At 40.1% G+C, this 13,269-nt stretch overlaps 1 protein-coding gene across 1 annotated transcript in view; it reads right to left on the bottom strand.

Moving 5' to 3' along the window:
- Nucleotides 1-9,781, bottom strand: part of LOC145395584 (ionotropic receptor 93a-like) — a 44,935-nt gene extending 35,154 nt beyond the window's left edge. The window contains exon 1 of the mRNA XM_080269155.1: nucleotides 9,635-9,781. Coding sequence (XP_080125281.1) covers nucleotides 9,635-9,781 — 147 coding nt within the window. The remainder of the gene's footprint in view (nucleotides 1-9,634) is intronic.
- Nucleotides 9,782-13,269: the final 3,488 nt, after the last annotated feature.

Raw genomic sequence — 13,269 nt, 5'->3', positions numbered from 1 at the left:
GATGTGAAATTGGTCGGAACGTGACGGGTTAAATACTGTATATATATATATATATATATATATATATATATATATATATATATATATATATATATATGTATATATATATATATATATATATATATATATATATATATATATATATATATATATATATTGTTACATAGCCTATGATTTCATCATCCTTTGTGTAATTTTAACGCACAGTATGCTGCATGTTTGATCATGAGCGTGTTCTGCCTCAGTCCCCCCTTCTACCGTTATAGTAGAGTAAGTCGTCCTTTCTGTTGTTCAGAGCGGGATTGTCAACTCTTTGTCCCCATGGCTTCATTTGCGCGTCCTTCTTACAAGTTGTATAGAGCTCTGCTGGCCCCTATATAACGAGCTCAGTCTCTGCATTATTGCCACTTAGATCTGCTCCTCATTTTGTTCACATCTCTGTCCTCCCCTGTACAGTTATTATCGTGAGTGCTCAGGAAGTCTCCAACCATCTAACAGCTGTATAATTTGAGTATAAGTGTTATTGCATTTTTTCTTGTACTGTGTAGCATAAGGTTGATTCTTAGGCCTAGTAAGGTTTTTGTAATTCATGTAAAGTTCTTATTGTCAGCCATCATTAATATTATTTTGTATCTGTAATCATTTATCTTGCATTAACTGAGCATTACCCAGTGTATTTTCATTTTATCAGGGCTGACTTAGGTAAATTTACTCTTGCTAATTTCGTGTTAATAGAGGCTATTGCAGTTAACCATATATTTAACCTGTTTTTTTGCCATTACATTATCCTTATGAGTCCTGAATGTTTTGTTGTTAATTTGAGCATTAAACTTTAACTTGTAATTTTACCTAACTCTTTGTTTTGAACCTGGAACTTTACGGGACAGTAGTTATTTTTAGTAGTCTCACTTAAAGTGTACATTATCTTTCTCTGTTCCGTAACATAAATTTGGCGACCTCTCATCAGGATATTCAGGATATTATCATAAGGATATTGCTTGATATTTTGCGACTGTGATTTATTCATGATGTCTACTATTACTACGCTTGATGAAGCCAAAGATTTTTTGTCAAATGTGCAAACAATGTGTGATATAGAAAACAGAACAAAGAATGAACTTAAGCTTGTTGCTCAACAATTGGGAATTGCTGTTCGCTCTCATCATTCTAAAGATCAAATTGTTGACATGATTAATGAAAGCTTGTTTAATGTAACTCCTCCAAATGAGCGAACGCAGATTGAATTAGCTAAGTTACAGCTAGCCCTGCAGGAGGCTCAGGCTAAGGAGGCAGAGTCTTGTGTTAAGGAGGCTGAATTTCAAGCAAATGCTAAGGAGGCTGAATCTCAGGCTCGGATTCAGGAGGCACAGATACAGGCACAAGTTGAACTTGCCAGGATTCAGGCAGACCATGAGTATCGCATGAAACAATGTGGAACTGGATCATCTAGCTCTGAGATTTTGATGTGGCTAAAAATTTTAAACTTGTCCCTCCTTTTAATGAATCTGATTTAACAAAGTATTTTCAGTTGTTTGAGAGGGTAGCTACAGGTTTTAATTGGCCCAAAAAGTATTGGCCAGTACTCCTTCAAACTGATCTCACCAGTATAGCTCAAGTAACTTATGCATCTTTGCCTCAGGATCAATCTGATAATTATGATGTAGTTAAGAGCTTGATTCTTAAGGCCTATGAGATTGTTCCTGAAGCCTATAGAGTAAAATTTAGGACAACTTACAACCAAGATAAGCAATCCCATGTTGAGTATGCAAAAATCAAAGAAGATCTGTTAGACCAGTGGTTAAATTCTAAGAATATGGATTATGATTTTGATAAATTTAAGCAGGTGATTTTGGTGGAGGACTTCAAGAGGTGTATTTATAAAGATGTAAGCCTGTATCTTGATGAGAAAAGAATAGATAATTTGTCTGATGCTGTAATTTTAGCTGATGAATATGTTCTCACTCACAAGAGATATTCTAGAGGAAAAGGGAAAGCTGAGAGTAAGAACGTTGCCTCTAATCAGAGTACAGGTAAGAGGAAAGAGAATAAAGATGATGTTTCTCAGGAAGTAAATACCAGCTTCACCTCTAGATTTCAGAAAAGTAAATGTACTTATTGTAGTAAGCTTGGCCATACTACGGAGAAATGTTTCAGGAGACAGCGTGATGTGAACAAAAAGGAGTCTTTAAATATTCAGTCAATTGGTCTAGTGTCCACTCTTGAGAGTTCCCAGAATTCTTTAACTGAGTTAACTGAACCTGCTTTGAGGGGTAACTTAAATTCTCATGATGGAGCTCCTCTTTTGAGCAGTAACGTGGGTGACACTCTCAAGAGTTCATGTGCTAATTTCCTGTCTGATGGTTTTGTCAGTCCTCTGGACAATAATGACAGGAAATCAGTTAAAATATATCGTGATACAGGTGCTTGCCAATACCTTATGCTGACTAGTGTTCTAGGCTCTAATGTTAATTCCTCTGATGAAACTGTAATCTTACAAGGTGTAGGGAATAATTACTTCTCTGTCCCTCTGTGCCGAGTGAATTTAGAGTCTGGTTTTGCTATTGGTTCCGTTATGGTTGGGTTGGTTGAGACACTCCCAATGTCAGGTGTAACTTTCTTACTTGGAAATGATATTGGTGGAAGTCAAGTGTGTCCAGCTCCTCAGTTGTCTAGTGAGCCAGTGGCTGCGGACCAGGATTGTGGTGTCCCTGATGTGTTCCCTGCATGTGCTGTCACTAGGGCTAAGTCTAAAGTTACTGGAGATTTAGAGGATAATGATGATGATGTTATCCTAGCTGACACTTTTCTTGCTAATTTGGACCACTCACCAGATGAGGCAGTACCCCGTAGTGTTGATAATTTGTCTCGTCAAGAGTTGGTTGAGTTGCAGCTTGCTGACCCTGAGTTGAAAGGTCTAGCTAACTCTGCTTGCAGTGAGGAAGAGTCAGCCGGTGCTTCTACTTGTTATTATATAAAGTCAGGAGTACTTATGGGGAAGTGGAGACCTCCAACAGCATCAGCCGACTGTGAATGGGAGGTTGTATATCAAGTTGTCATCCCTCGTGTTTGTAGGCAGGATATCATTAGAGTGGCTCATGATTCCAGTTTGGCAGGACACCTTGGAGTGAGGAAGACTGTGGCACGCATTTTGAAACACCTCTACTGGCCAGGTATCTTCAGGGATGTTTCCTGGTATTGTAAATCATGTCACACCTGTCAAGTTGTGAGGAAGTGTAATCAGACCGAAAAGGTTGCATCTCTAGTTCCTATTCCTCCTTTTGAGGCGCCATTCACCCGTGTGTAGGTGGATATTGTGGGCCCTCTTCCTATGACTTCTTCAGGATTTTCTTACGTGTTGACCCTGATTGATATGGCTACTCGTTATCCTGAAGCCATTCCACTTAGAAATATCTCAGCAAAGAACGTGGTTAAGGAAATGCTAGGGTTCTTCACAAAGTTTGGTCTGCCCAAGGAGGTACAGTCAGACCGGGGAAGTAATTTCATGTCAAACGTTTTCAAGCAGTCTCTGAAAGAGTTGGGCATCACCCAGATCACGTCTTCAGCTTACCATCCCCAGACCCAAGGAGCGCTGGAGAGATATCATCAAATACTCAAATCGATGCTCAAGAAATACTGTTTGGAACATCAGAAAGACTGGGATAAAGGTCTTCCATTCTTTGTGTTTGCTGCAAGAGAATCTCCAAATGAATCACTGGGCTTCTCACCTTTTGAAGTACTGTTTGGCCATGAAGTAAGAGGACCCCTTAAGTTACTCAAGGAATGCTGGCTGTCGGAGGAAGATGACGTCATCCTGCTGGAGTATGTGATGAAGTTCAAAGAACGGCTGTCCACTGCTTTACAGCTGGCGAGAGAGAATTTAGTAGCTGCTCAGGAGAAGATGAAGACTTGGTATGATAAGAAGTCCAGGTTACACCAGTTTCAGCCAGGAGATCAGGTTTTGATTCTGCTACCAGTTCATGGGAAACCTCTTCAAGCCAAGTTTAGTGGTCCTTATTTCGTGGAGAAGAAACTCAGTGATTTCAACTATGTCATCGCCACACCAGATCATAGAAAGAACAAGCAACTATGTCACATCAACATGCTAAAGTTATATCACAGGCGGGACGAAAATAACCCAGTCTGCACTGTAGCTGTTCCACCCGAGTCTGCAAGTGAAGCTCTCCCATGCAGTATGAGCCTGAGTGATAGTTTGGGGAAGAATCCTGATATCATGAATGATCTCCAGACTAAGCTTTCTCATCTACCTCCCGAGGAAAGGCAGGAGTTCTCGGCATTACTGCAGGAGTACTCGCAAGTGTTCCGTGCCACTCCAGGAAGAACCACTGTGTTGATGCATGATATCGACGTTGGAGACACAAAGCCAATTAAATTGCCTCCTTACCGTGTGAACCGAGTGAAAGTTCCTCTCATCCAGAAGGAGCTTGGCTACCTGTTGGACCACAAGATGATTGAGCCCTGTCAGAGCGAGTGGAGTTCTCCTGTCACTCTAGTCCCTAAGCCAGGGGGGTCACAGCGGCTTTCCATTGACTACAGACGTGTTAATCAGATAACCAAAACAGACACTTACCCTCTCCCTCGCGTGGAAGATTGCATAGACAAGATCGAAAAGGCTAGGCACATAAGTAAGTTTGATTTGTTGAAGGGATACTGGCAAGTACCTATGACTGAACGTGCTAGGGAGATCTCATGTTTTGTAACACTAGGAAAGACTTTTGCATGTTCGGTAATGCCATATGGTATGAAGAATGCACCAGCCGCATTTCAGAAGCTCATGAATTTTGTAACAGAGGGTTTGGCAGGGTGTGTTGTTTATATTGATGACGTATTAATCTTCAGTGACAACTGGAAAGATCACCTATGCCATGTCAGTAAATTTCTTGGGCGTTTGGTTCAGGCTAATCTTGTAGCTAATTTATCAAAGTGTGAGTTTGGTCAAGCTAAAGTTCAGTACCTCGAGTATGTAATTGGTGATGGACATGTTGCACCACCAGCAGCTAAGGTTCAGGTTATAAGTGATCTTCCCAGACCTAAAAGTAGGAAAGAGCTACAAAGATTTTTGGGAATGGTAGGTTATTACCGGAGATTTGTTCTTAACTTTTCAATTCTTGTATCACCACTCACAGACCTACTGAAAATGGGAGTTAAATTTGTCTGGACCGATAACTGTAAATCCTCTTTCAACAAACTTAAAGCTATCCTATTAAGTCAGCCAGTGCTCGCTACTCCAAATTTTGCTAAGCCTTTTAACATGGCTGTTGATGCAAGTGATACAGGAGCTGGAGCTGTTTTGCTGCAAGAGGATGATCAGGGTATTGAACACCCTGTATCTTATTACAGTAAGAAGTTCACTCCACCTCAAAAGAACTACTCAACTATTGAGAAAGAGCTTTTGGCCTTGATTTTGGGTTTACAGCATTTTTCATTTTATTTGTGTTCTGGTTTTGACCCCATAGTCATTTATACCAATCATAACCCACTGAAATTCCTTAGTAAGTTTAAAGATAAAAATCAGAGATTGACAAGATGGAGTCTACTTCTTCAGGAGTATTCATTAGACATACAACATGTCAAGGGGAAAGAAAATGTTATTGCAGATTGCTTATCTAGACTTTAGACAGATTGTTTTAGAGTAATAAGAAATTTCCTTTGTAAATTTCTTTTTCTTTGTGGGGAGGTGTTACATAGCCTATGATTTCATCATCCTTTGTGTAATTTTAACGCACAGTATGCTGCATGTTTGATCACGAGCGTGTTCTGCCTCAGTCCCCCCTTCTACCGTTATAGTAGAGTAAGTCGTCCTTTCTGTTGTTCAGAGCGGGATTGTCAACTCTTTGTCCCCATGGCTTCATTTGCGCGTCCTTCTTACAAGTTGTATCAAGCTCTGCTGGCCCCTATATAATGAGCTCAGTCTCTGCATTATTGCCACTTAGATCTGCTCCTCATTATGTTCACATCTCTGTCCTCCCCTGTACAGTTATTATCGTGAGTGCTCAGGAAGTCTCCAACCATCTAGCAGCTGTGTAATTTGAGTATAAGTGTTATTGCATTTTTTCTTGTACTGTGTAGCATAAGGTTGATTCTTAGGCCTAGTAAGGTTTTTGTAATTCATGTAAAGTTCTTATTGTCAGCCATCATTAATATTATTTTGTATCTGTAATCATTTATCTTGCATTAACTGAGCATTACCCAGTGTATTTGCATTTTATCAGGGCTGACTTAGGTAAATTTCTATCTATCTATAGCCCGACGCCCTAATCCCGCAAAGGGTGGCCGCAGACAAAACGCCTCCAAGTCACTCTGTCACCCACCATTTGACTCCCCTCCCCCCAACTCACCCCCCCCCTCCCTCATATACCTCTCAACTCCATCCCTCCACCTCATCCTTGGTCTACCCCTCCCTCTCCCTCCCTCCACCTCACCTACATACACCCTCTTAGTCAGTCTTTCATTCTCCATCCTCTCCACATGTCCAAACCACCTCAGTGTATTTCTCCTAATCTTTTCAACCACATCCACATCTACCCCACAACGTTCCTTCACTTCTTCATTCGTCAACCTGTCCCTCCACGTCACTCCACATGCTCCTCTCAAGTAACTCATTTCCACTGCTCTCACTCTTGACTTGTTCCCTTCTTGCAAGGTCCACGCCTCGCTTCCATACGTCAGGGTAGGGATCACAATACCATCATGCAGTGACTTCTTAACTTCCATACTCGCCTCCTATTTCTCATCACTGCTTTCAGTGTACCAACAACCTTCCTTCCCTGCTGTACCCTTTCATTTACTTCATCCCCCAAAGTTCCATCCTTACTCATCACACTACCCAAGTACTTGAATGCACTCACATTCTCCATATCCTCACCATCCAACCTCACTGCACACTCTGTGACTTCATTCCTCTCAAACACCATAACTTTACTTTTGTTTACATTAACTTTCAGCTTCCTCCTCCTACACACTGTCCCAAATTCATTCACCAAACCTTGCAACTCCCATTCATCTTCACTCAACAATACTGTATCATCAGCAAACAGCAACACCGGAAGCTTCCAAATCTCACCCTCGTTCATTAGGGCCACCCCCACATCCACTGCCCTACCTTGAACCTCCTTTACAACCCCATCCATATATATATTAAACAGCCATGGAGACATTACACACCCCTGTTTCAGTCCCACATTGAGATCAAAGAACTCACTCAGCTCACCATCCACTCGCACCGTAGCCCTAGCTCCCTCATACATACTCTTCACAGCACTCAACAATTTCCCCTCCACTCCACATATTCTTAATACCTTCCACATACCTTGCCTATCTATTCTGTCATAAGCTTTCTCCAAGTCCATGAAGGCAGCATACACTTTCCTTCCCTTCTCTAGATACTTCTCCACTAAACATCTTAGAACAAATATCTGGTCTACACACCCTTTTCCCTTCCTAAATCCCCCTTGTTCTTCTCCAACTAGCTCCTCTGTCATATGCCTAACCCTATCAATGAGTATTCTACCATATATTTTACCAGTCACACTAAGAAGGCAAATACCCCTATGGTTACCACATACTTCTCTCTCCCCTTTTCCTTTGTACAGAGGATCAATTATACCTGATTTCCAGTCCTCTGGAACCCTTCCCTCTTCCCAAGCCAATCTACACAACTTCCATATCCACTCCCCAACAATCTCACCCCCATACCTAAGCATTTCACCACACACTCCATCAATTCCTGGGGCCTTTCCCAGCTTAATCTTCTTCATCGCTTCCACTACTTCCGACCTACTGATCTCTTCCTCTTGCTAATTTCGTGTTAATAGAGGCTTTTGCAGTTAACCATATATTTAACCCTTTTTTTTTGCCATTACATTATCCTTATGAGTCCTGAATGTTTTGTTGTTAGTTTGAGCATTAAACTTTAACTTGTAATTTTACCTAACTCTTTGTTTTGAACCTGGAACTTTACGGGACAGTAGTTATTTTTAGTAGTCTCACTTAAAGTGTACATTATCTTTCTCTGTTCTGTAACAATATATATATATATATATATCTATAGATATATATATATATATATATATATATATATATATATATATATATATATATATATATATTCGTGTGGTATTTTTACCATAAACTCTTTCACGGAAATGTTTGGAACTAAAAGTTATGATGTTGCATTCCTTAAATCTTAACAACAAGGTGCCCTTCCTAATTTGAAAGAAACTGATCATTTTAGTGCATAATAAAGTACGAGCCATAGGCTCCAAGCATAGTAATGTATTGTTCTTCCTAGGAAGAACGAAAAAAATTCGTCACGTTTATTTGGAGATGTCTGGACTGGACACATTCTTTAAAAGTTTAGAGGAAATACAGAATGATGTCAGTTTCTGATTTGATCTTTTCTATACATGAGGACTGAGAAAACCATGATAACCCTTGCAAACAGGAGAGGGGACTAGGGTTCACTGCTTGGCGGATGTTATATGGTTTCCGTTATTGGGGAGGGACAAAGGTATTCACTTCAGAGGAGTAATGGTCTTTGAAATGTCAGTAAAATATGGCAGGATATGCAACGCTTCAGTGAAGTGCGAGAAGCATGATGCCACAATGAAGCAGGTGGATGACAGGAAGTTATTCCTTTTACCTCCACTGTGTTTTGAATACGAGAGAGAGAGAGAGAGAGAGAGAGAGAGAGAGAGAGAGAGAGAGAGAGAGAGAGAGAGAGAGAGAGAGAGAGAACTCCTTACTCAGTCAAACTTATCCCTTGGACAAAACCAGCAAACTGTCCAGGGATAATGGACCAGCTATGGCAATTTTTTATATTTTCTAGTTTTACCAGTTAGGGAATAAATAGTCAGAATGAAACATAAATTATTGCTTTCGGTACCAAACTTTTTGAAAACAAATATAATAAGATCCTGTAAATAATAAATTTAATAACATCGTGTAAATAATGAGATATACATCAAAACAGAGGTAGAGTCGGAAGAAACCCATCAATGCATATCAGACCAAGAAAAACGACGTCACTCACAAACAGCGGTGCACTATGGTTGAAATTATATGTACATACGGAGGGTTCATAAAAGACACCAAATAGCATATCCCTGGGTTTATCATGCAGTTTTAGGTGGCACTGACGAGACCGATGCCAGCGACAGTTTGTACTGTATATTTCATTGATCGACATCGATCATCACTGAGGGCAGTGGAAAGGTTAAAGTGCTGTTTCAGTATGATTACACATTTCATCTAGGATGATACTGTAAAACGCTGATATGCTGGAGCTGAACTGAGTTTGAATATCACCTTAAAAGAGATGACATGTTATTTGAAATTAGGTTCTGGTAGTAGCAGCCAAACTGTGAGCAAATCCAAATCCTTGCAGTGAATACATTCTGAATATTAATTTTGTGGAAAACAAAATTAATATTCAGAATGTATTCTGTAGAGATCATACTTTAAATAATCCCTAAGATATCACATAAGAGAGTGATTGGGCTACTAAATATTACAAAACGATGCTGATATTTAAATCTGATGTAATATTCAAATAAATTACAACAGAAACAGATAGTAACAGGAAAAGTTTGAATGTAGACTAGTATATAATTCTCACCTCGTTCCACCTGCGTGAAGGAAGGACACGGAAAGTAAAATTCAGGGCCTGTGCAACCACAACAAGCTGGTTGTAGTCAGTGCCTGAGTACCTGGTGGTGTTGCCCTCGATGGACTCTCTCCAGTAGGGTTCATATGTAAAAGCCATCACGTTTATCGTCGCGCCATAGAAACTGCCAAAAATAATGTAATATTCTGATCGGACTGAAGTTGCAGTGCAGCATTAGGTGGAAGTGAATTTTTTTTCAGCCTATGATAATCCTGTAGGAGTAAAGGCTATTGCGTATTATTCAAAGCAAGGACATGTACTCCATGACAAATTTTAATCATTATTACTGGGCTATTAATATTAATTTCATTTAAGTAATTGTTTCTCAGCTCGTTGTTCTCTTTGATTATGTTGTCCATAACTATCAGCTACAAATTATACCTGTTTTACACTAATTTTCACTAGATTTTTAATCTTTCACAACATATTTCACATACCTCAGATGCAGAACAATACAAAACTGTGGCTCTACTTCATTTCCGTAACACTTTCTCATGACTAGCACCATATTCTATTGTTAATCTCTTGTTAAACCCATTCAAGATGAAGAGATGATAGTTTTAAGCCAGGTTAGAATGAAATGAGTATAGCCCAGTCTATACTCGTGAGTAATTTGGATACGTTACTTATATTTTTCGAGTTTTGTAATGCCCATTAATTTCGACAGAATACATAAGATACTCCAGTTCTGAAATGGCCAGTAATCTGTACACATTACTTGGTGTATTTCGCTGGGAAAAGGGTGGGAGGTGTGAGATAGCGTAGACCTGATGTGGGGGTCCAGGAAGCCACTTGCAGCACCTGGGCACCGTCAGGACTGTACGGCAAGTGAACTAACATGCTGTACCTGCAAATTCGTTTGAAGTTATCAGGCAGAATGAAATATATTTCCTCGACACTACAAGGATGTAATTTATCATTTCCTTTAGCTAATGGAGAGACAGTTTCATGTAGTTTTTGGAAGTTATATCTACTCCAGTCTATAATGTAACCCCTTCGTTAAGAGAAGTATAATTAACCCCTCAGTCTGAAAATTATCTCCTGAATGAAAGCAGGAATGAACGAATATATATATATATATATATATATATATATATAAAGTTAATTCCACTTATAGTCTGTTCATCACATAGGGCCATCTTTTCGATGCCTTGGATGTTTTCTAGTAATAAATCTAGTCCAGTTAATTGCTTCCTACGTGAGCCATTGGTTCTGTATACTCGTCACTGTTTTTCTCTCGCCGGAACAGTCGTATTCAGGGTTTCTCACAGGATAAAGACCACTTATTCTACTCTTCTCTCTTTAACCCTTTAACCGCGGGTGTCATTCCAGAATGACATTGCAAAAACTGGACCAAACCGCAGGTGTCATTCCGGAATGTTTGTGAATATTTTGAATACTGTGTGTTTTTTCCGCGTGCCAATTGTTTCAAGGGAGAGTAGCTATTAAGTTCTTTCACTCCAGCCGACCCCCACCTCCCTCCTCCCACCCCCCAGGCCCCCACCTCCCACCCCCCGGGCCCCCCACCCCACCCCTGACCAAACACGCATCAGTATCTGTCCAGCTTTGTGAGTGACAACAGCGCTGATGTGGCAGTGAAGTGTTGGGAATTACAGTGCCTTTTACCTGCCTCAGTGAACACAGAGTGGGTGTTTATCGTATGTGCAGTGTTCATATATGTTTATAGTATTATTATCAGAATGAGGTTGGCATGTGGTAATGGTGTGTGAGCGAAAAATAGTGATTTTAGATCACTCACTTCTAATGGCACTGCCCATCCAGTGATAGTCAATGAAATCATGAAACCTACATCATTTTGCAAAGCCAAAGGTTAGTACTTTCTAATGGTACCTTATTTTTCGCTCTAGATTTATTCTGTGCAGAGTTATAAAGGTTTAAAGTTTGTTTACATTTTGGCTGGAACCCCCGTGGGGGGGGGGGCCAGTCGGGTCAAAACAGTGCCCGCGGTTAAAGGGTGAACTTGGCCTAATATTATCACCTCTCCATCCTGAAGGCTAAGTTGTAACTAGATATCAGGACTATGATATGTTGCTACTCATGAAAATTGTCAATGAAAGGATATATAACCACAAATTTGTTATTCTGCCACTTAGCTGTGTAAAATAAGGTGCAAAAGGGAAAAAAAAAAATCTGGGACAAGTTATAATGAAAGGGAAAAAATGAGAAGGCAGACGGACAAGAAATAACATCATTGTACATTGTTCTCTCTTCAGTCCAACAAAGCTTTGAACTACCAACTCAGCACTGGACAACAGGCTTTTATTCAGTGTGGAACTCTGGCTACGATTTCCTTGTATTAGTTGGGGAAATTAGAGGGTTGGCAGATACTATTGCTCAAAAGTGTTCGTGTATATTAGCCACCTAGATATTACAGCTTCTTTAATTTATTCATTTTTTCCCTACAACTGCTAGATGATTATATTTAACTCTGGAGAGTTTTTAAATATAGAAGTGAAAAATAGCCTCCATCAAATCATTCACAATGAAAACTTCTTCCAAACTCAGTTTAAATTCTTTGGTTTTACTCTCGATTAAAATTTATGAGACGTTACGGTTCTGAGGGTGCTAAGATCTCGTCTATGATTACGTATACGTTGTTCTTAAAGCTTTTTAAATGACACACAAGTGCATAAGAGGGTGTCCCACCCAAAATTAGTAAAGAAAAAGAATGAATCTACTCTTGTAAGATAATGGAGACTCGCTACAAATGACAGTATGCTTAAATTACAAAGTGGAATATGGACTCCTAGATAATAACATAGATTTACTATTGTCTTTGGGCGTGGTGTACGTGGTGCACGAGCCCATTGCCCTAGTTCCCATCAACCAAGTGTGGGGACAATCAAAATTACTGTGTGAAAGGAGGGGAAAGGGTTTTAGCTGCGGAGGCTGCTTTTCATGATCCTCAGGCAAGTATTTGGGCACATTTTCTGGGGACAGGCAATTCGTGCATCATGGATTTTTCACGGTATTTTTTTTTAAATTATTGTCCATGAAGAAATACCTGGGCACAGGATCATTATTGCCAGAAACTCTCCCCACACTGGATTATCCCCTCCTGTGACGAGAGTAAACATGACTGAATGGTATCCTGTTGAAGTCGGTTAATTATATGTGTGGCAAGGTCTGACCGTACTGATGGCACACATAAAAAGGGCATGTCATACAGGACTTGGATCATCAACGACCTCACAGCCACACCTGTCTTTGGGAGGTACATGGCACATTACAGAGTACTTTGCCATATTATGGTTCCTGCACTTTTCCCCAAACGTGTGACCCTTACCCAGAGACAGGGTGTGGAAAATTCTCCCAATTCTGACCATGCTAAAAGGTTCTTCCGTTTTTTTTCGCCTTTCCATAGAGCTGTGGCGGTTGAGTTGCATGTATTATTCTGGGGTTGATTGGCATTTATCCAATAAACATCGTCCAACGTCATCACTTATGCATCAGTCTTTGTTGCTTGTGACTGCAAGATTGGATATATGCTGGACTTTGTAGTTATCGCCCATCTAGCGAGACGATAATGTAACTGCCTGCGTTTCTCCTTGTATGATGTAACTGCC

Source organism: Coenobita brevimanus, chromosome 32, assembly GCF_032717465.1.
Source record: "Coenobita brevimanus isolate Jiangsu-jjx chromosome 32, ASM3271746v2, whole genome shotgun sequence".
Lineage (NCBI taxonomy): Eukaryota > Metazoa > Arthropoda > Malacostraca > Decapoda > Coenobitidae > Coenobita > Coenobita brevimanus.
Note: the sequence above shows the minus strand (reverse complement) of the source record. Positions and strands in the feature narration are given on the sequence as shown.